Source organism: Propithecus coquereli, unplaced genomic scaffold (genome assembly GCF_000956105.1).
Source record: "Propithecus coquereli isolate 6110/MARCELLA unplaced genomic scaffold, Pcoq_1.0 Scaffold486, whole genome shotgun sequence".
Lineage (NCBI taxonomy): Eukaryota > Metazoa > Chordata > Mammalia > Primates > Indriidae > Propithecus > Propithecus coquereli.
In genome coordinates, this window is record NW_012150685.1 from 1,038,499 (window position 1) to 1,058,718 (window position 20,220).

Below are 20,220 nucleotides of genomic sequence, written 5' to 3' on the forward strand. Positions count from 1 at the left end.
TTATTTACACAGCAGTGATGAATAGTTTTACATAGATCAAGACATACAAGTTATTTATAATAGTCTGGTCACCAGGGTCACACTGGCAAGAAGGAGCCTTTAGGAAGGTGCTTTGGTTGGATACTTCTGAACTCTGGCCCGTTAATGTGCACTAAATATAGAAAGGGTAATTCAAAGTCTCTTTACAGAAAATATATCGTGAGCTGGATTTCATCGGCATAAGGGGGAAAATTGTCCACTTATACTTTTGCTCTAGGTTTCTTTCAAGTGTACACCATTTCTTTTTATCACTGGTAACTGTGACCTTGACAGACTCACTTGCAAATATCCTTTTTTTTGGTAAATCTTAAAAACGGATAGCACCTTTATTCATAATCACCAGAAACTGGAAACAGCCTGAATATCCTTACACTAGTGAAAGGATAAATAACTGTGGTTCATCTGTATAATGTAATACTAATACTAATTAGTGATAAAAAGCAGTAAGTTACTGACACCTGCAGTAGGTAGCATGGATGAATCTCAAATGCACTTGCTAAGGGAAAGAAACCAGGCTCAAAAATATATATACTATATGAGTCCCTTCATATGCCATTCTGGAAAAGGCAGAACTATAGGAGCAGAAAACTGATACGTGGTTTCTGGGGGTTGGGGGCGGTTTTGACTGCAAAGGTGACAGAACTGTTCTGTATGATGATTGTGGTGGTGGTCTCATGACTCAGTGCATTTCAAAACTTATAGAACTGTTCGCCAAGAAGGATGAATTTTAATGTATATGAATAAAACAGTAAAAAAGGGATGATAGCATCTATCCAGCATGCTCACAGAGAAATGTTGCTTTGAAAAGGCAATACATGTAATTTAAATCCCCAAAATATTTATCGAGTAGCTGCTATAATGCACTGCTTTATGGGAAATCATAAAGGAAATACTGATCCATGTGCTCAGCCATGTAACAGTCTCCTTTGGTAAACATGCACAAACAACTTTAAGGTAATTTTAAGGTTTTATTGATAATTATATCATGGGACATTAGATGAGGAAGAGGCATCTAGTTAGGATCAGGGAAGATTGTTAAGAAAGTGAAGGAAGGTTTGTCAAGGAATAGTCTTAAAGAGTGGGTAGATTTTAAAATATTTTTTAGTAAACTTTTTTTTTTTAAGACATGATCTTGCTCTGTCACCCAGGCTAGAGTGCAGTGGAGTGATCATACCTCACTGCAACCTCAAACTCCTGGGCTCAAGATATTCTCCTGCCTCAGCCTCCCAAGTAGCTGGGACTACAGGCATGTACCACCATGCCTGGCTGATTTTTTTAATTTTTTTGTAGAGACAGGATCTTGCTATGTTGACCCAGGCTGGTGTTGAACTCCTGGCCTCAAGTGATCCTCCTGCCTCAGCCTCCCAAAGTGCTAGGATTACAGATGTGAGCCACCATGCCCAGCCTTAGTAAACTTTTAATTGAAGTATAACATTCCTGCAGAAAAATATGCACATCTTAGGTGCACTGCCTGATGACTTTTCACCCAGCACCCAGTCTATAAAATTGGGCATCACTAGCAGCCTGTGCCTCCTCTTAGTCGACCCCTCCTCTAAGTATAATCGCTATCCTGACTTCTCACACCATAGATTGACACCGTCCGGGTTTTATTTAACTTTATACAAATGGAATCATATAGTATGTATTCCGACATCTGGATCCTTTTGCTCAACATTAGGTATGTGAGATTCATCCCTTGTTAGTGTGTGGCAATAGTTTATTCTCATAAACTATTCCATTGTGTAATTATTATCACTATTTATTCTACCATTGATGGGCATTGGTTTGCCTACAGTTTGCAGTATTCTGAGCAGTGTTGCTGTGAACATTATTGCTATGTGCTTTTTGGTGATCATGCATATACATTTCTGTTCAGTACATACTAAGAAGTGGAATTACTGGGTTATAAAGCATGCACACGTTCAGCTTTGGTAGATACTGCAAACCATTTTCCAAAAGTCTTTGTATGAATTTACACCCTCAGCAGCAGCTGCTGAGTGTTCCAGTTGCTCTCTTCCTCATCAACATTTGGTAATGCATCTCTGTTTCATTTTATTGAAGAATGTGTAGGGTTTTATATATATATAATATATATATATATAAAGTAATGGTTAGTGCATGAAGGGTACTCCAGGCAAGAGAGCAACCCAAGCAAGAGTATACAGCTAGAGTTAAAGAATGAGGAAGTTGTTCATATTGGTTGGAATTATTACCATAAGTAATACCAGAAAGGTAAGTGGACCCTTGATTGCTAGTCAAAATAAAACATTTAATAAATCCATTCATTGTATGTTGATGAACCATTGATTTTCTTAAAGTAATTGCATGAAAACAGTACAACCATGCTTTAGGAAGGGTTATCCAGTAGGAGATGTAGGACGCATTGGGGGAAATCGGCAGAACAATTTAGCAGTCCAGGCCAGAGCTCAACCATGTCAGAATATCTGTGAAGACAGAGGAGGTGCAGTTTGATGGTTGATGGATAAGATGTAATTAGTGAGTGCTCAGTGGAGAGTTGAGGGGAAGGAAAAGTAAGAGGTACTTCTGACCTTGGTGGTACTTCAGCCAGTTATGTCAAAATGCACTGTTAATTTCCTTACTGCCTTGCATGAGCAACTTATACTTAACGCTTGCTGTCTCCATTTCTTTATGCTCCTTATTTTTTAATATTTTTTCATTATTACTAAAACCCATCAGTTTAGTAAAGAACAATAAAATGAATAACCACCATCCATCTTAAAAATAGAAGCTTCTGGATGCCTTGTCTTTGATTGCATCCTCCTATTTACTTCCCACCGAGTTAACCACCATCCTGAATTTTGTTCTAATCACTGCTCTGCTTTTCATTATGGTTTTAGCACCTGTGAATACATCTCTAAACTATTCTTTGAACTTTAAATAAATGGGATCATATGGCAGTATTCTATGTGACGTGTCTTTTTTCACTCAACATTTGTTTTGATTTTATCTGTATAGAGGCATAAAGTTGTAGTTCACTGATGTTCACTGTTGTGTAGAGGCCCATTATGTCAATATTATTCCTTAATTTATTGATCTGTTCTCTCTTAATCTTTAATCCCTCGGCACATTGACACATTGACCCAAATACTATAGCATACATGATAGACTCAGGTACATCCATGTATTGTGTCCCACAGACTTAAAAGCTGTTTTATAAGCACATTGAAAGGTTTGGTGAATACTCCAATGCTTACAGTGCGTTGGAACAACAATAGACCCTAGGTATCCTTGGGGAATTGGTTCTAGGACCCTTTTGGATACCAAAATCTGCAGATGCTCAAGTCCCTGCTATCAAATGGCATAGTATTTGTATACAAACTATGCACATCCTCCTGTATTCCTTAAATCATCTCCAGATTAGTTATAATATCTAATACAATGTAAATGCTATGTAAATAGTTATTATACTATATTGTTTTTTATTTGTGTTTTTTTTTACTGTTGTATCGTTTTTCATTTGTTTTTGTTTTTTTCTGAATATTTTCGGTCTGTGGTTGGCAAAATCCGTGGGTGTGGAACCCGTGGATGTGGAGGGCTGACTATACTTTGCCTTCTGTATGGGAGATGTGCTTACTCTTCAGTCGAGTTGCTTAACCTGGGCACTGTTGACATTTGGGGCCAGAAACTCTTTCTCGTGGGGGCTCTACCTAGGTACACTGTAGGGTGTTTAGTGTTTTCTACCTACTAGATGCCAGTAGCACCCAGTTCCCCATTTGTAAAAACCAAAAGTGTCTCCAGACATTGTCAAATGTGCTCTGGGGACAAAACTGCCCCTTGTTGAGCATCACTTCTTTAAAGTATTAGGATTCAGTGGGAAGGCATTGAGTTACCGTGACTGGCTGGAGAGAATCATTGCTGTCCCCTTCCTCTTACTATTTCCCTGCTGCCCTATCCCAGCCCCAGGTTGGCGACCGTGAATGGTGGTATTTTCTTTTGTCTTTTGGTAGCAGCTCTCTCCTGTTGCAAGCGCGTTGGCAATTTTACCCCGTGCTGGGCGCCATTTCTCTGTTCTCATGGACTGCAGGTCTACATTCTGCCTGCTTGTGGCTCTCTTTGCCCTCATCTGGAGATAGTCTTTATCGGTCTGATGAGACAACCATGCTCACTGCATTTATGAATTGCTTCCATTTCCCCCAAACAGGAAAAAAAAAAAAAAGGTAAACCACATTTTTTTTTTGAAATCGTCAATATTAAAAGCTATAATAAGAAATACATGTTAATGAATCAGTTAAATACCAATAAGTTATAAGATATATATATTTGAAATATACTTTATAGTATTATTGATACTTCGATATTAATTCAGGCTTAAGAGTTATAGAAAATATACAGAATGCTAAAATGATGGGACCTTTTGACCTTTAATATGAAAATCTAAAACATTTAAATTAAAATATATTGAGTTAATACACAGCTGTCCCATAACTTTGTGTATGGATTTTTTTTCAAGTACAACATAAAACTGGTGCATGAATCTCAAAGCACTATAAAGTTGGCTCCATCTAGTGTATGAAAGTATTATATAGCTAGCTAGGGGAAAAAAAAATCCATACTAGGAATCTCTTTGGTACTTCATTATGGAATTAGAAAAAAACCAAACCCAAACAAAAGTAGACTCGTAAGATAAATTTGTGTTCCAGGAGATAACACAGCCAGCAGTGCCCTTCCCAGCATCAGAGGAGAGGTCTTTATGTATTGAAACATCAGCCTCAAGCATGCCTGACATTTTGTTCTAACAGCCTTGCCTTTTATTTCTGGACAGAGGGCTTGTTTTACAGGTGGTATCAACAAATGTGGCGTGTCACTTCCATTGTGATATTCTCAGTCCTACTTGGCTGGCTCCCCACTTTTCCTGTACAGAATCATATCTGAGAGTCATGCTCATTTTCCACAGTTAGTGAGAGATTAGGGCTAGGTTCACTCACTGTGATTTCAGAACCGTACGTGGTTTTCTTTATCAGGCTGAAATTCTTCAGAGCTGTTAGCTTCTCACTACAATAAGAGTAGGCCACTATTTCTGGGATGTGTTTAATCTTGTTTCCGCTGAAAGGTTCTGGCACATTCTTTATTTCTGTCAATCAGTGTTTCCTAAATTTTAGCTTTTCTCATTCTAACTTCATTACTTTTGCCCCCAGATACTACATGGGGCTTAAAATTTTATTTTATTCCTTTTTTCTTTTTTTTTTTAATCAAGCATAGACATCAGTGGCTAAAATTTTAAACACATATTTTAAAGGAAATGTTATAAAACTTGGAAGCCACAAGTGGAAGTACATGTCAAATGAAAATAATGAAACTGGAAGAAAATTGTTTAAGAGCCTTGCTAGGTATATTGTTTGGAATGGCCCCAGTCTGAGGTCTGAGCTTTATTGTTAACAAAGGGCAAGTGTTGAGAGATTGAAGACATATTAACATCAAACAGAGACTTTCCTCTGAGATGAAAGAAATTCGAAAAGGCCTTTCTCACTGTGTGATTCCATGGTTATTTAATGTGGAGTCTAGATGTCTTGATTTGAGATCATCTTGCATCCCACACTTTGGGAAACTTTGCTCAAGATTTACCATGTTTGCCAAAGGATGTCTATCATTCACCCCCAAATTTCCAAAGACTTTGTTGCCCCTAGAAAGCCTTTTTGAGTAATTATTTTCTTTTTTGGGAACATCCTTCTTCTCCCATTAACAAGTATAAATTGTGCTGATACGTTGGGTTACTTTTTTTTTTTCTTCCTTGTAATTTCACATTTTCTTAATCTCCTTTCCAACCAGATTAAGTTCTTTGAGGACAAACATTGTTTCATTTTTGTGTTTCTTTCTAGAAAATGCCATTAATTTAACTCATGCTTGGTATAAATATTCAGGGAAGTCTGCTTCACCCTCCGTTTGTTTTTTTAAGTCGGATCATGGTCAGAGGTGGCCAGAAAAAGCACCATGATCAATCAGTTAATGATTTAACCCATTGATGAATAGTTACTGAGTGCCTTCTCTGCGTCTGGAGTTGTACACGGTGATGGAGGGAGGTAGTGAACTCAACGGACATGGTTCATGGGCCTGTGGAATTCAGAGTCTAGCGTGGGGTGTGGGGCACAGACAAGTGAAGAGGCAACTCCAGTGCAGGGTTCTAATTTTAGAATCATTAACAGTTTGCTTTGGTGATCACTGGGTAGCTTACATAAACTTGGAGCAGACAGCCATGGCGAGGAGAGCATGGGCCCTGGAGTTTCAAACGCCAGATCTGTGCTCATTAATGTCTCAACCTTGGCAGGTTACTCACCTTGCTGCCTGTCCCTCAATTTCTTTATTGAAATGAAAAGATTTATTTGATAATACACATGAGGTATGATATGCAAATATGAGGTACAGTTGTCAGTGTGACAATATGATGAAGAATTCTCCGTGTCTCTTCTCTCCTCTCTCCTTTTTCTTTAAATGAGGCAGAGGCATGATCTCATTTGTTTTCTCAAATTTCCAAAATTCCAAATTTCCTGCCCTGCATGCTAGGGAATGAAAATGCATTGATCCTTGATCCAATGTTAGCAACCAAATGTCCTTGTTAATGGGAATATCATTGTAGCTAGCAATTAAAGATTGCAGATCCATGTAATTTTTAAGTTGTTTGTTTAAAGTAATAAATGATTTGAACATTCAGAGTTACCCCAAAACATTTCTTTCTTAAGAATTGTGATATATGTCCGGATGTATCTCAAGCCTATTGAACAGTGCCTAGGACATAGTAGTGGTTCAGTAAATATTTATTGACTGAATGAGTGAGTTTTAATAAGAATATTTTGATTCTTCTATTTTTTTTTATGATTTGGTTCACATCCTTTAAAAATGAACCAATATTGTTTGATATTAGGAGCCAGATAAGCTTGAGTTTGGAGGCTTACTATTCTCTATATTATCAGCCTTGCCTATAATATCTGGCAGGTAATTAATACTTAGTAAATGTTTAAGGGAGAATTAGGTAGCTTTGTTAGGCATTTTTGTTTTTTGAGGACATTGACTTTATTTTTTTTAAGTGAAAATTTAAGTTTTCTTCATGGCAATCCTACTTGAAATTGCACAGACTATTAATTTAAAATACTGGTTATCTTAACATTTTAATATCAACATAAATATACACTTTTTTATAGGAAAGACTCCCTAGAGTGTGAATTAGATGCAGAGAGCTAATGTGTTTTGAGTTTATTATGATTGATTGGAGTTTATTATGATTAATCAACAGACAGGAAGGATTTTTGTGCAAATATTATTTTTCTCATTTTAAACCCTGTTTGCTCAGCATAAATGAAACAGGATGTCATTAGTGTGAGAGTGAGTATTTGAGATGCTTTGAAAGTTTGGGAAATTTGACAATTAACACAAATTTAACATAAAGTAATATATTGGGCACAAAGAGGTTGGATTTCTTATAGTTTTGCTTATTTAAATACATGATTTCCTGCTTGACTCCTGGTTATGTTTACATAGTGAAAATATAAATTAAAGGAATAATTGACACCCTGAATCAGAGCAGAAGGTTCCCTGGGCTGGAATTTGGTTTGTAGCCAAGACAACTGTTGAAAAGTCATAGTTAGTTGTCTACTATCAGCAGTTATAGATAACCATCAACATTTAGTATTTAGTTATTCATTATGTATGTATTATTCACAAATTTGTCTGGACCTTTCCTGAACTTACGTGTGTTTTGAATCTGTATGCTCTCTTTGACACCAAATTTTAAAAATATCTTAACTATTGTCTCTAATTAATAACTTTTATTTGCCCTAGAACTCGAAGTTCTTTGAGGCTCTAAGGGCTGATTTTTCATTACCTAACAGTATTCTGGAATAGAACTGGTTGTTCCTTGCGTAACATTGATTGAGTGCTATTTTTCACACACCATAAAGTACTTTTCATACCTCGCTTCATTTAATCATCACATTAATCTATGAAATAGGTGATATTAATACCCCCATTTTATAGATGCAGATCTCGATACTCAGAAGTTAAATGACTTACCCAGGGTAAAGCTAGGATATGAACAGAGTGGGTGTGTGTGTGTGTGTGTGTGTGTATCTATCTGCATTCAATCGCCATGCTATGCTGTCTACAGTTGGAAAAATGGTGCTAAGCTTATATCTGTAGGAGTGACATATCAGTTATTCATGCATTTGCAGAATAGAGGATCTCTTAGACGTTTGTTGTCCACAGGTTGAAACCATTGTCCTGGATCCTTACTGCACCTTGTACAAATTGGAGGTTTTGTACTTTAGTGACTTCCATGCCACCTTCTACAATTGCATCATTGTCTACAAGAAACAGTCTCTATCTTCAGCTCACTCTTTGGAGGAGTACAAATATTTAATTTATGTGAATAGACTAGAAAATGTAGCTGCCAAAGTATCCCTTTCTTTATTTCAGTCCTTTTTTTCTAGCTCCTCCTTGTACCATACAGGATTTAGGTGGTTCTCTGAAATGCTAATGTCCTGGTATCTCATTCTGAGATGGTAGGAAGGAAAGGGTGGATCCATCTTCCACAGCAGCCACACCTTAGCTAAGGTGTTCTATGGAGGTCACTTCTAAAAGCTGTATTTTATGTTGCTTTAAAATCTTGTAGTATCTTGACTCCTGCTTGGAAGAAGAAAGAAATTGATACAGATGAAGATGATGGTGATATACTCTTCTGTTTCAATTGGCAACACCCTTAAAAGACAGGCAGAGACATCCATATTCTTATTTGCTCTTCAATCTTTCATTATTAAAAAAAAGTTACTAATGTCAGAATCCTGGGTTTTGGCACCAAAGATGTCAGGGTGGGAGTCTCCCCTTGGTTCTTGGCATGCTTTTGCCCGAAGAATGACCAGACACACCAAAGTGTCAAGTCCAGACTATTATGCCAGTCCTCTGACTCCTTTCTTGGAAAAATCACCAGCAAGCCCAACATGACGGAGTAACCTTAGGCAGGGAGCAGTTTCATAAGAGCAGCTCTTTATTGTAGAATAAAATGGGTCTATCTCCACGAGTGCAGAGAGACAGACCAACTCATTAACTGACTGACCCACTCATTTCCTTACTTCTCAGATTCTTTCCTTTTATTAGCCCAGACTGGAGGAGGGCTCTTGGGAGGTGTAGGATGTTATCAGATGATCAACAGGTATCCTCAAAATTCCATCTACCTGTATAGAGCCCCCTCTAAGAAAACCCACTTGGGGAGGGGGCTGGTGAATTGCAATGCAGATCCAAGCTAAAGGCATATTAATTACTCTTAGGTTACTCTAGGTCACTTTCTAAATCTTATTATGCCTGGGCTGGGGAATTCCTAGATTGATAAAGCATTCCCTCCTTCCCTGGGTGTAGTAGTTGCTTGGGATAGGATTAGGGTGGGGCAACACCAAAATGGAGTGTTCGCCCTTATCCTTCTTCCCAGGTGGAGCAACTGCTTGAAACAGCACCAAAACAAGGAACCCTGGTCTGGAGAAGAGCTGGAGATCCTATCTACCTAACACTAACAGTGAAAGAGATGTCCACATTTTCTTTTTAAATGCGTTAAAAGTTACCCACTAAACACCATGATTTTCAAGTCTCAAAGTGGAAGATTTTATTTACTGTAAAGTCCTATTGTGAATAATTTTGCCCCCTCCAATTCTAATTACGGCCTTATCTTTCCCTGTTTATTTACCTTGATAAGAAAGAAAATTGAATTTTTATTACATTTCTCATTTGAAGAGATTATGAAATCAGCATAATGTCATCAGTGTTTCTCTCTCCAACTTCGTGATGTCTCACCTACTTGCCTTATATTGTAGATTGTAGCCTGCTTTTTACAACAAATACTGGTTGCCATTTATAGATAACATAGAAAGGCCTTTGAATCACCTTTAATGCGGGAACAAGTATTTCTTTTGAAATGAACCCTAAGACTGAGAATATCAGAGAGTTTCAGGTAAGGGATTAATATATTGCATTGATTATTAAGTGAAAGAGCCCAGCTAATATTTTATATATTTTTCCTTCATTAATTACTTAAATATTCACTTGAGACAGAACTTGAGATGCTTCTTTGTGGATGACATTTTTATTCTCAGGATAGATTTTTCTAAACGATTTTAAAAAAACATTTTTCTCTCTGGATTTCTTTAATAATGTTGGGATATGTCCAAATCAAGTTTGGACACTTCTGTATTTTCTTTTTAACCTTGAAGGGCTTCTTTGGGTGTATTTGAAGGTACAATGAGCCATCTTTGAGAGGATGCTATAATATCACCGCTACAGGGAGATCTGTTTTTGGTAGGAGGAAAAAATAGAAACAGGATGAAAGAGATAAACGTGATTGAATGGTACTGAATAGTTATTTTTGCAGATAGGTAGTCATTAAAAATTTTCTTCAGTCATGCTGTGATGGTCTCAAATTAGAACTACAGGACCAGTTCCTTGTAACTTTGTACCCCAGTACTCTATCCATGAAAGGGAGTTGTGTTCAGCCACTAAAAGCTTATAAATAGGAGTATACAGTTGTGTGTCTAATTTATGCCTGTTGACTTCCTTCCTAATTAATTAAATGCCATCCTCAGACTATACTTCATAGATCCTTCTGTACCTGATCTTTTTTCATTTCACCACTCATTTATCCATTCTTCTTTCCTTCTGTCCAACCCCACCCCCACGTCCAGCAAATATTTGAGTGCTTACTGTGTGCCACTGAGAATAAAATAAGTACCACAGACCTGCCCTTCAAGAAGAAAGGACAAATAAATAAACAAATAAAATGATTACAAGTTGGATTAAGTGCTATAAAAGAAAGAAACAGACACTTGCTGAAAGAGCAGAAAACAACAGTGGGTGTTTCTGCTTTAGGGAGGATGGTCTGGGAAGACCTGTCTGAGCAGGAAAGGTAAGACCTGCAAGACTTCCTCTGCCAGAGGAGGGGGAGCCAGCCCAGGGGAAGAGGGCATTGTGACCTCCTGCACACTCTTAGCATAGGGCGGGTGTGTCTTGGGTTTCTCTGGTGTGAACCCCTGGAGAGCAGACCCTCTTGCATTCTCAACTTTTGTCTTCTCCACAGCACTGAGAACAGTGCCTCTCACACACATGCTGGGCAGCTCAGTAAATGTTGGGTTGAAGGACCTTTTTGTGGCATCTGCCTGTTCCCAGAACGTGAGCATAATGGCATGTGTGTTACTCTTGAGAGTAGTTTTTGAGTTTCATTACTACTTTCATGAAACTCTTTAGTTACCTCCCCATAAGCCTTTCACTAAACATTTGAAGCATGTCTAGAGTAATTCCAAGTAGGTATTATACTTTAAAGAATTAAAATGTGAGTAACTTTTTTATTCAACAAATAAAAGCAGTATTCCTTCTTGAGTATTTTCTTGCCACTCCTAAAGAGAGAATTTACATAGACAATATTACATATAGTTATGTATATATTATAATATGTAATGTGTTAATGGTTTCCAGACCTGACTTCATTTTAGAATCTTAAGAGAATCTTTTTTAATAACAACAGAATTCTGAACCATACCCCTACAGTCTCATTCGGTCCTCTGTTTGGGGAACGATCCTTTTAAAAGATACTTAAAAGATACTTTTAAAATCTTCTGTATTTATTTTAAGGGGGTGGGCTAGGAAGAAGGCGCCCCAGGTGCTTCTGATAGGAATACAAGTTTGGGAACCATTGGCTGGGATCATAACGAAACATTCAAGACTAGGTAGATACTTCCTAAATTGTATGTACTTGATGGGTCAGTACAGTGCCTGGCACATAGTAAGCTCTCAGATGTGAACTATTGTGAGGCTGGTGAGTAGAAGAGTTTACTGAAGAGAACAATGACTGTCAAAAGCAAAAATGTAAGAAAATGGTACACTTCAGGGGAGCAGTAAAACATTCAATGCCCAAATAAAATAAGAATTCTGAGCTGTGATAAAATAGTAGCTTTACTTTTCTTCAGCTAAGTTTCGGATAGGCTAACGAGTAAAATCTCTTATCTCTTCTCTAACCTGTTCAAAATAGTGATTGAATTTTTCATTCCAAAAAGATTCCAAAGACCAATTTAGCTTCCAAAGAAAAAGCTGGCTGTCACTTGGATGGTTGATTGTTTTAAATTCTGGTTTAGTTAAGGTTCAGCTTTTAAAGGATCCTTAAGAATTCTGATGACTGTAGTCGATTTGCTGCAATTTAGGGCAAGAAGTAGTAATTACAATTTGTAAAGCATTGGAGGACAGGTAATGTTTTTATTCTGTGTTCTGTGCTTTATTTTTTTAATATTATTCCCCGCCCCCCACCAATTCTTAGTTTGTGTTTAAATTTAGGATTTTTAAAAAAATGATTTTTCATTACTATGGATTACAGTAATTGTACCTATTTATAGGGTGCATGTGATATTTTGATATAAGCATACAATGTGTAATGATGAAATCAGGGTAATTAGAATATCCTTCACCTCAAGCATTTTCTGTTTCTTTGTGTTTGTGTGTGTATCCATATGCATATAATACCTATGTGTGCAGACTTAGGGTACACATCTGGACAGTACAGATGTACACAAGAGAGTTGCTTACACATTATAAATTGATTCATTTTAAAGATATTTATTGAATATCAAACCACAGACTGTCTATTCTACTGGGTTCTAGCGATACAATGGCAAACCAAACAGACGTGGTTCTTGACACCTGGAAGACATTTGTTGAATGATTTGGGTGATGACTTGAAAGGTAGTATTTTTGTACTGGAGAAATGCATGTAACATTTCATGAATTTTGAAGATGGTGGCATGTGATCTCATTTAAGTCAAGCCTTAGTCCATTTGCTCTCGAACTCCTGACCTCAAGCGATCCTCCCACCTTAGCCAGCAGTGCTAGGATTACAGACGTGAGCCACTGTGCCTGGCCCCTAAGTCAACCTTTAGTCCATTCGCTGGTGGACATTTTATTGCTGTGTCCAAGAAGATTCCCTAAGAACTCTAGTGTAAGCTAGATCTTTCTAGAGTACCATTAGCGAATTTAATATATGTCCCTTAAAAGTAATTTTATTTAAAAACTATGTGAATGGTCAATAGAAATCTTTCTTGGGGTGGTGGATTGTCCAGGATAAGTCAGGTCGTGTTATTGGCTGAACGTACCAGGGGAACATTTGGCACCACATTGTGTCCCCTTCGGGAATGGCTGGAATTGATACCATGGGTTTCGTGGTCAACATTTGAGAACCCATGGAGGGTGCAGATTTTCCCTTCATGCGAGCATGTAATAAATCAGGGTTTCAGTTCTAAAACTTACCCAGTACCTTGTAGCTAATTCAGCTTCAGATAGTACTCAAGGTGGGAGAGAGTCTGGCTTGATTTTTTATTTACTTTATTTAAAAAATTTCTGTTTTTAAAGATGGGTCTCGCCATGTTGCCCAGGCTGGACTCAAACCGCTGGGCTCATGCAATCCTCCTACCTCAACCCCCTGAGTAGCTGGGACTATAGATGCACTCCACACTGCCTGGCTTGCTTTTTTAAAAAATAATCCCTTAAAAGTCCTGATATGGTAATTGCCTATCCTCTCTTTTTCCTTTGATCTTTCACTTTTTCAATTTTTTTTTTTGTTGTTGTTTTTTCACTCTGTACCATTTTCCTTTGTTTTCTCAGTCGGTCAGTATTAATCCAGCATAGCTATTGCTAACCACAATCCCTGAGTCTTTTTAAAATTGAGCATCTACTATGTGTCAGAGACCATGCTGAACAGATGTTATCTCATTCAGTTTTAACAGTAACCTATGGTACAGTCACTTATCATTTCTCCTTTCTTAGCTGAAGAAATCTGGGCACAGAAAGTTTAGTAAATTTGCACAGGGTCACAGAATTAGTAAGCAGTGGGATTTGAATCTGGATAAATCAATACCATAATCTGGGTTCTTAATTTTCATGCCTAACTTTGCTAGAGACAGAAGGGAGGTGGGGAAGGTTAGTAAGAGAAATAGTGTGGCAATCCCCCAGTAATCAGCACAGTGCCTGGCATGTAGAAAGTGCTCAATGACTGCTGTTGATGAATGCAGTTATTGCACCTGGATGTTTTTCTCTCTTATTCCTTCTATTTATTGGTCCTTAGGTTTACCAGTAATCTGCCCACTTTGCTCCACTTTGAACCTTTTCTCCCCACCCTCAATGATCTACCCCTCCCCTGCTCTCCATGAGCTATCATCACTTCCTACCAGAACCATTGCAGTAGTTAATCTTGCCTGTCTTCCAGTTGGCTGTCAACATAGCAGCCACAGAGACCTTTCTAAAAACTCAAATCTGAGCTCATCACTCCCCTGCTTGCAGTCTCTCAGTGGTTTCTTGTTCATCTTGGAACAAAATCAGTGACCTTTCCCTGTCCTACCAGATCCTGCCTCGTCTGACCCTGGTCACTGCTTAGGTATCGTGGGTACCACGATTTTTCCACACTCTATGTTCTCCAACCACAGCAGGTCTTCCTGCTAACTCCCCAGCTCAGAGTTCTTGCGTGTGTTGTTACTACTGCCTGGAAGCCTCTTCCTCCATACTCCCCCTCTGTCTCACTCAGAGCTCAGCCGAGAGGTTTCTGCCTAAGGGAAGCTTTTTCTGACCCTTAAATTTTAAGTCTTTTACCTCTTGGTAGCAGTTATCACATTTATCATTATATATTTATGTGATTAATTAATATGTGTTTCCCACTAGACTGTAAACTCGGTTTCCCCAGTGCCTGGGACATAGTAGGTATTCCATGAATATTTATGGAATAAAGGCAAGAATGAATGAATAAATGAGCAAAGAATAAACAGAGCCAGAAATAGTTTGGCTGAGACTCCTGGCTGGATATTTCCTATTTTTAGAGGGAAGTCAGTTTGATTATGGCTTATAGAGGTTGCATTATTTTCCAACTATTTATTGTGGAGATAAACTTAGGCACAGAGAGGTGAAGTAACTTGCCCAGAGTACACAGCTAGTCAGCGTCAGATGCCTTTGTTCTGACCTTTGAATTGTGTATAGGGACGCATACAGTGTTTTCATAACTCTGCAGGGCATCTTTGGTGTACTGTCTGTAGGAGCTGCATCAATATTTGAAAATATTGCTGTTGTCATGTCTGCATCTTAAAAGTATTTTTTGAGAACATGTATGGCTATTTTTATTTTTTTTCTTGTATACCACTGTGTTCAGAATTGGGTTGGATGACAGCCTAAGAATACCCAGAAATGTGGCCTAAAGATTTGTGTGTCCTGGAAGATGGTGCCCACAATTTGAAGCAGTTTGTGTTTTATTAATACTTGCACCAGGACTGGGCAAGAACAGCCCTCCCAATATTCTTGGGGTCTGGGAGTAAGAAATGCAGTGTCGGATCTGTAGCCTGTCAGCAGGAGGGCATGTTCAATTATCAAGCTCCAAAAATGCCTGTGCACAGATGCAAAACAGCTAGAGGTGTGTGATGAGTTGATGCCCGAGATCTCCCAAACTTAAAAAGGACACAAACAATCTCATAACCCTCCCTCCTAGGTTGCGTGACTCCATTAAGTGTTAAAAATTCACCGGTATGTGAAATTACCTCTCTTTTCAAGTTCTCTAATAACGTGCAGTCCCTGCAAGCCTCAACCGGTACCTGAGCTGGGGAAGGCTAAATAAGCATCCCAAGGTGCTTGCCTGGCTGCTGGGTTTTGTTTCTGGCTGTGCCTGGGTCCTTGAGTAGCCCCCTTTGTGGTGTGAGGCAGCATTTTTTGTCCTGCAGGTACAGTAGGTACTGGATTAAACAGGTCTGCTGTTGCAGACAGACACCAGGCACCGTTCTAGCACGGAGCTGTGTTTGGATTGGAGTTTCCAGGGCCTTATCAGGAGCCACCCCTAGTGACACAGCCAGTGCCAGAACTAACTTTGACTTTCACTCTTCGCCAAGGGCTTGCAGAACACCTTAAAGGAAAAAAGATGGAGGCGCTTAGAGTTCAGATGTTCATGCCATGCTCCTTTGAAAGCTTGTATCTGTAAGTGAAGTTTTATTCTGGAAATAATCCTGGGACCACTTAACAGGAGCGGTTTTTTTCTTTTTAAAGGGGAGGATAGAGGAAGGGAATGTTTTATTGGGAGTTAAAAATACTGAAGCTGTTACTTTGCGACTGGCTTTAATCAGCTTCAGCTGTAACCTCTGATAGGTGGATATGACAAGGATTAAAACTAATTCGTGGGGTGGGGGGGATGGAAATGCTAGCCCATTATCTTTGCCTTCTTGTTTAAAATGGAACGTTGGTCTTAAGTTAATAATGACCAAAAAACCTGACTGCTTGAAAAATCTGAGTGAGAACAGAGCTTGATTTATGATTGCAAGATAGACTGCAGAACAGCTTTGTTATGAATAAAAAAAGAATTTTTTTCAGGAAAATAGTGTGCTTAGTACAGTAGTAACATTTGTCAAAACTGCCCCATTGTAAACACTGTGGATTTTTAGTTTCTACGACCCCCCTCCTTTTTTTTCTGACTGTGCAATAGTAACAATTGTGTTAATAAACACCTCATTTGCATTTTTGTATATTGATTTTTTTTTTTCGTTGAGGGGAAAATAAAACATCCAAACATCAGTATCATCGGCCTGGCATATATATGTAGAACAAGTTTGAAATTGACAGTTTTAAAGAAATACTAAAATGGAGAAATACTAAATGGATGACAGTTCCCCCTCCGCCCCCCTTAACGTTTACTTTCACTGTTAGTTGATAAGGTTTGAAAACAATACTGAAAGCTGTGTCCCTAAGTGAATAGGCATTCAAGCAAATCAACTTATGCAAAAGCCACCTCTGGAGCTTAATAATTATTTACTGAACGTTCCTGGGTCATGAGAGAGGTTCTGATTAAGGCAGAAAAGCATTATGTTCAGCAGCTTGTGAAGGTGTGTTTAAAGACGGCAAGAATAATGGAAAAATACTAGATGTAGCAGAACTATTTTTAGAATTTGATTCTTAAAAAAATAAAACTCCCCCAAGTTTAAGTGTGGGTTAAAGTTCATCGTTTTCAGTAGATACATCTTTAAAAGGTGTTATAAAAGGTAGTTTTAAAAATGATTTGTAATTTCTTATGCTTCTATTTTTGCTGTATTTAGTGTGCTTTAATAGATGCTTTATGTTTTTTTCATTCTATATGTCATTAAAACAGTTTGATTACTCATCTCTATAAAATGATGGAGCATTTTATGGACAAAGTATCTATAATTTTGTATTTAAAATGTCATTATGCTACAAATGTTGCAAATTTTGCCTCATAAATCAGGTGAGAGTTGGGGAGATGATGTCTACTCTTTGTGATTCATACCCTATAAGAACATACTGTATAATGTACTGGGTTTTTTAAATATTAATTTTAAGCCATTTAATGGATGGCATGAATGGATGAAACTTGCCATTCTGATACAGCATAAGGACAGTAGTAATTTCAAACCTGAATTTACACCCAAATTAATTCTTAATTTTGAATTTCTTTTTTTAGTTAATTCAAATACTTATCATAGGAGCATGCTTCCCTTATAAACTCTCAGAATGAAATTCTTAGCAAATATCTTTGACAAAGCTTGTTCACTGGGCTGTTGCCCATTAACTTCTTTGCACCTGTTTTTTTTTTAGGAGGGCACACACTGTGAATTAATTGTTTGTTTTGTATTTTCCTCTAGGAAAGCAAAGGAACAGGATAGCAGAAGGCAACATTCTAGAATGTTGGCTCCCTAGAAAGTAACTTGTCAGTTTTCACTAGTTTTTAGATATTAAGATGTTCAGAGGATACCATTTCAGGAATTAAAACACAGTATAGTATAACTTTTACTCATTGTCTCCATTGTTTGTGGATCATTCTAAGTATCTTACCTGTATTAACACATTTAATTCTCACAACTGCTCTGTGAGGAAGGTACTTTTTCCACCCCCCATTTTGCAGATGAGAAAACTGAGGTTTGGACTGGTGAAAAAGTCCTGCCCAACTCATACAGCTAAGAAATAATAGAGCTAGGATTTCAACGCGGGCATTCTGGCTCTAGGGCTTATACTCTTACCTGTTGCATTCTCTGGATTTTCACTTGAGATACTAAATGAATCTATGTTTCTTCCTCTGCTTTTTTTTCTTTTTTTTTGAATGGTTTTCTGCCATCCTCAGATTTCTGAATTACCAAACCATAACTCAATTGAGCTTTTGAGGGGCCACAGTTAGTCCCGATGCTGTGGTGTTTGTCTATTAAATGTATTTCACTGACTCCAATTCACTGTTGATTATAAGGCAACTGTTTAGGGGAGGAGAAAACTATATTAAATATATATTCATTGATTGTACTATCTCTTCTGACTTGAGAAATCTTAAAAAGTGGAAGGAAAGTTCCTCTTAGAATTAAAGAAATAGGGTGGATCCCTAGAGCTCCGAGTTCTTCATCCCTGATGATTCAAGCAAATGATTCGAATAAAGATCCTCCAACACTGATGTTCTAGTATTATGTGATTCGATGAGGTAGAGTATTTGTTAGGAGAGAGACACCAAATTTACCCATTGAACAAACGTTTATTTTGTTTTGCTGTGTGCTTGGAAATATATGAGTGAGGAAACATGTAAATATCTCTGCCCTCATGGAGTTGCTTCAGCCAGGTCATGAAGGACCAGGTACATACCCGCCTCCTCTTTAAGTCTGGACCTCATCCTCATGGTCCAGAATGGCTTCTGGAGCTCCAGCCAGAGGTGGAGGAGGATTCAAGGAAAGGTATCTTTTGAAGATTTCCTGGAAGTACCACATTTCTGCTTAAATCTGTTTGGCAAAACTTAGCACGTAGCCCACCTACCTCTGGAAAGCTGGGAAATGTTGTGGGTGGGAAACAATAGGAGAATGGGTGCTAGATTGTTTGAATTGTAGTTCTTAGGCTAACATTTTGATTTTTTTTTTTTTCCCCTCAGAATTACTGATATTTTCTAAAATGTCACAAAACTCAGCTGTGGTATCCCAGGATACATCAAACTGGCTTAAGCCAAAGTGGAGATTGATTGGTCTTTTTGAATTACTATTCAGGGTTAGTCCAGGGCTATCATGGCTTCAGATATGGCTCGATCCAGATGCTCAAAGTCATCTAAATACTGGCTTCCTCTTTGTTGTTCTTTTCCTCAGTCCCCTCTCCCTTCTTTACTGTTTCATCTAGTTTGGCTTTCTTCTCAGATAGACCTAGGAGTTCCAGATGTATATTCTACCAGCTTTTCAAATCTTAGTATATATAAAGAGAGTTATTTTACTCCTGTAGTTCCAGTCAGAGACATAGTGGTGACTCTTATTGGACAATCTTGGGGCCATTCCTGAGTTAGTCCTTGTGACCAGAGGAATGGATATACTGATTGGCCAAGCCTGGGTTGTCCTTGCATGTCTGGAGATAGTAGCAATACCATAACCTCATGAATTGAAAGTGAGGAAGGCTGGTTCTTCAAAGTTAAATCAGGGTACTTTACCAAAGAAGCGGGACAGGATGCTGGGCAGATATAAATGCCACGTGACCTCCTTCTTTTGTCTTGATTTCAACACAATGTTGCAAACTTTGCATCTTGGCAGATAAGTGCTAGACATGCAGTGATTGTTAAGTGATGGTAGTCTAAGGCTTTTGCTCTTCTACGACTTGTTACAATGCTGTCTAGGCAAGTAGACAAAGCATGCCTTGTGATTGGGACAATTATTTGAGTAGGGATTGAAGGGCTTTCTGCCTTTAAAAGTTTCTTCCATTTACTTTCATACCCATGTCTGAATTATGTTTTTAGATTGTCATAGTTTTGGATTTAAAAAAATGCTCTTTCTTTTAAAATACTCTAGCTGTGGGGCATCTTGCCATGTCATATCAATTACCTATACCTTATAGGAGATGAATTTTTCAGAGCTTTTTAACACATTGACTGCCATACTAGAAAATAAAATTTTTTTCCTCAGGGCCATGGTGTTTTATTATGAAAACAGAATAAAAACTTCAGAAACAAAATGATCCTTTCTAATTTAATGAAAAATTTGTTATTTTTTATTGTTTTCTGCATGTGAGTTATATGCAATTTGAAAAATAGTTTTTGTGGCTCCCAAGATGAAGAGACATGTGAGTTACATATGTTTCACGAGGCCCCAGGCTCAAAACTAGTGTGAGTTAAATACAACTCACATGGCAGTTAATGTGTTAAAACATGGAAGCTAGATGTGAATGGGA

At 38.0% G+C, this 20,220-nt stretch overlaps 1 protein-coding gene across 4 annotated transcripts in view; it reads left to right on the plus strand.

Annotated features, from left to right (window-relative positions):
* MITF (microphthalmia-associated transcription factor) overlaps window positions 1-20,220 on the plus strand; it is a 215,292-nt gene that overhangs the window by 104,353 nt on the left and 90,719 nt on the right. Inside the window, exon 1 of one of the 4 annotated variants that reach the window (XM_012655778.1) lies at window positions 15,908-16,014. The exons of the other annotated variants lie outside the window; for them this stretch is intronic. Within the exon in view, the coding sequence (XP_012511232.1) occupies window positions 15,959-16,014 (56 nt within the window). The 5' untranslated portion in view covers window positions 15,908-15,958. Of the gene's footprint in view, window positions 1-15,907; window positions 16,015-20,220 lie in introns of those variants that run through there. 4 annotated transcript variants of the gene reach the window in all.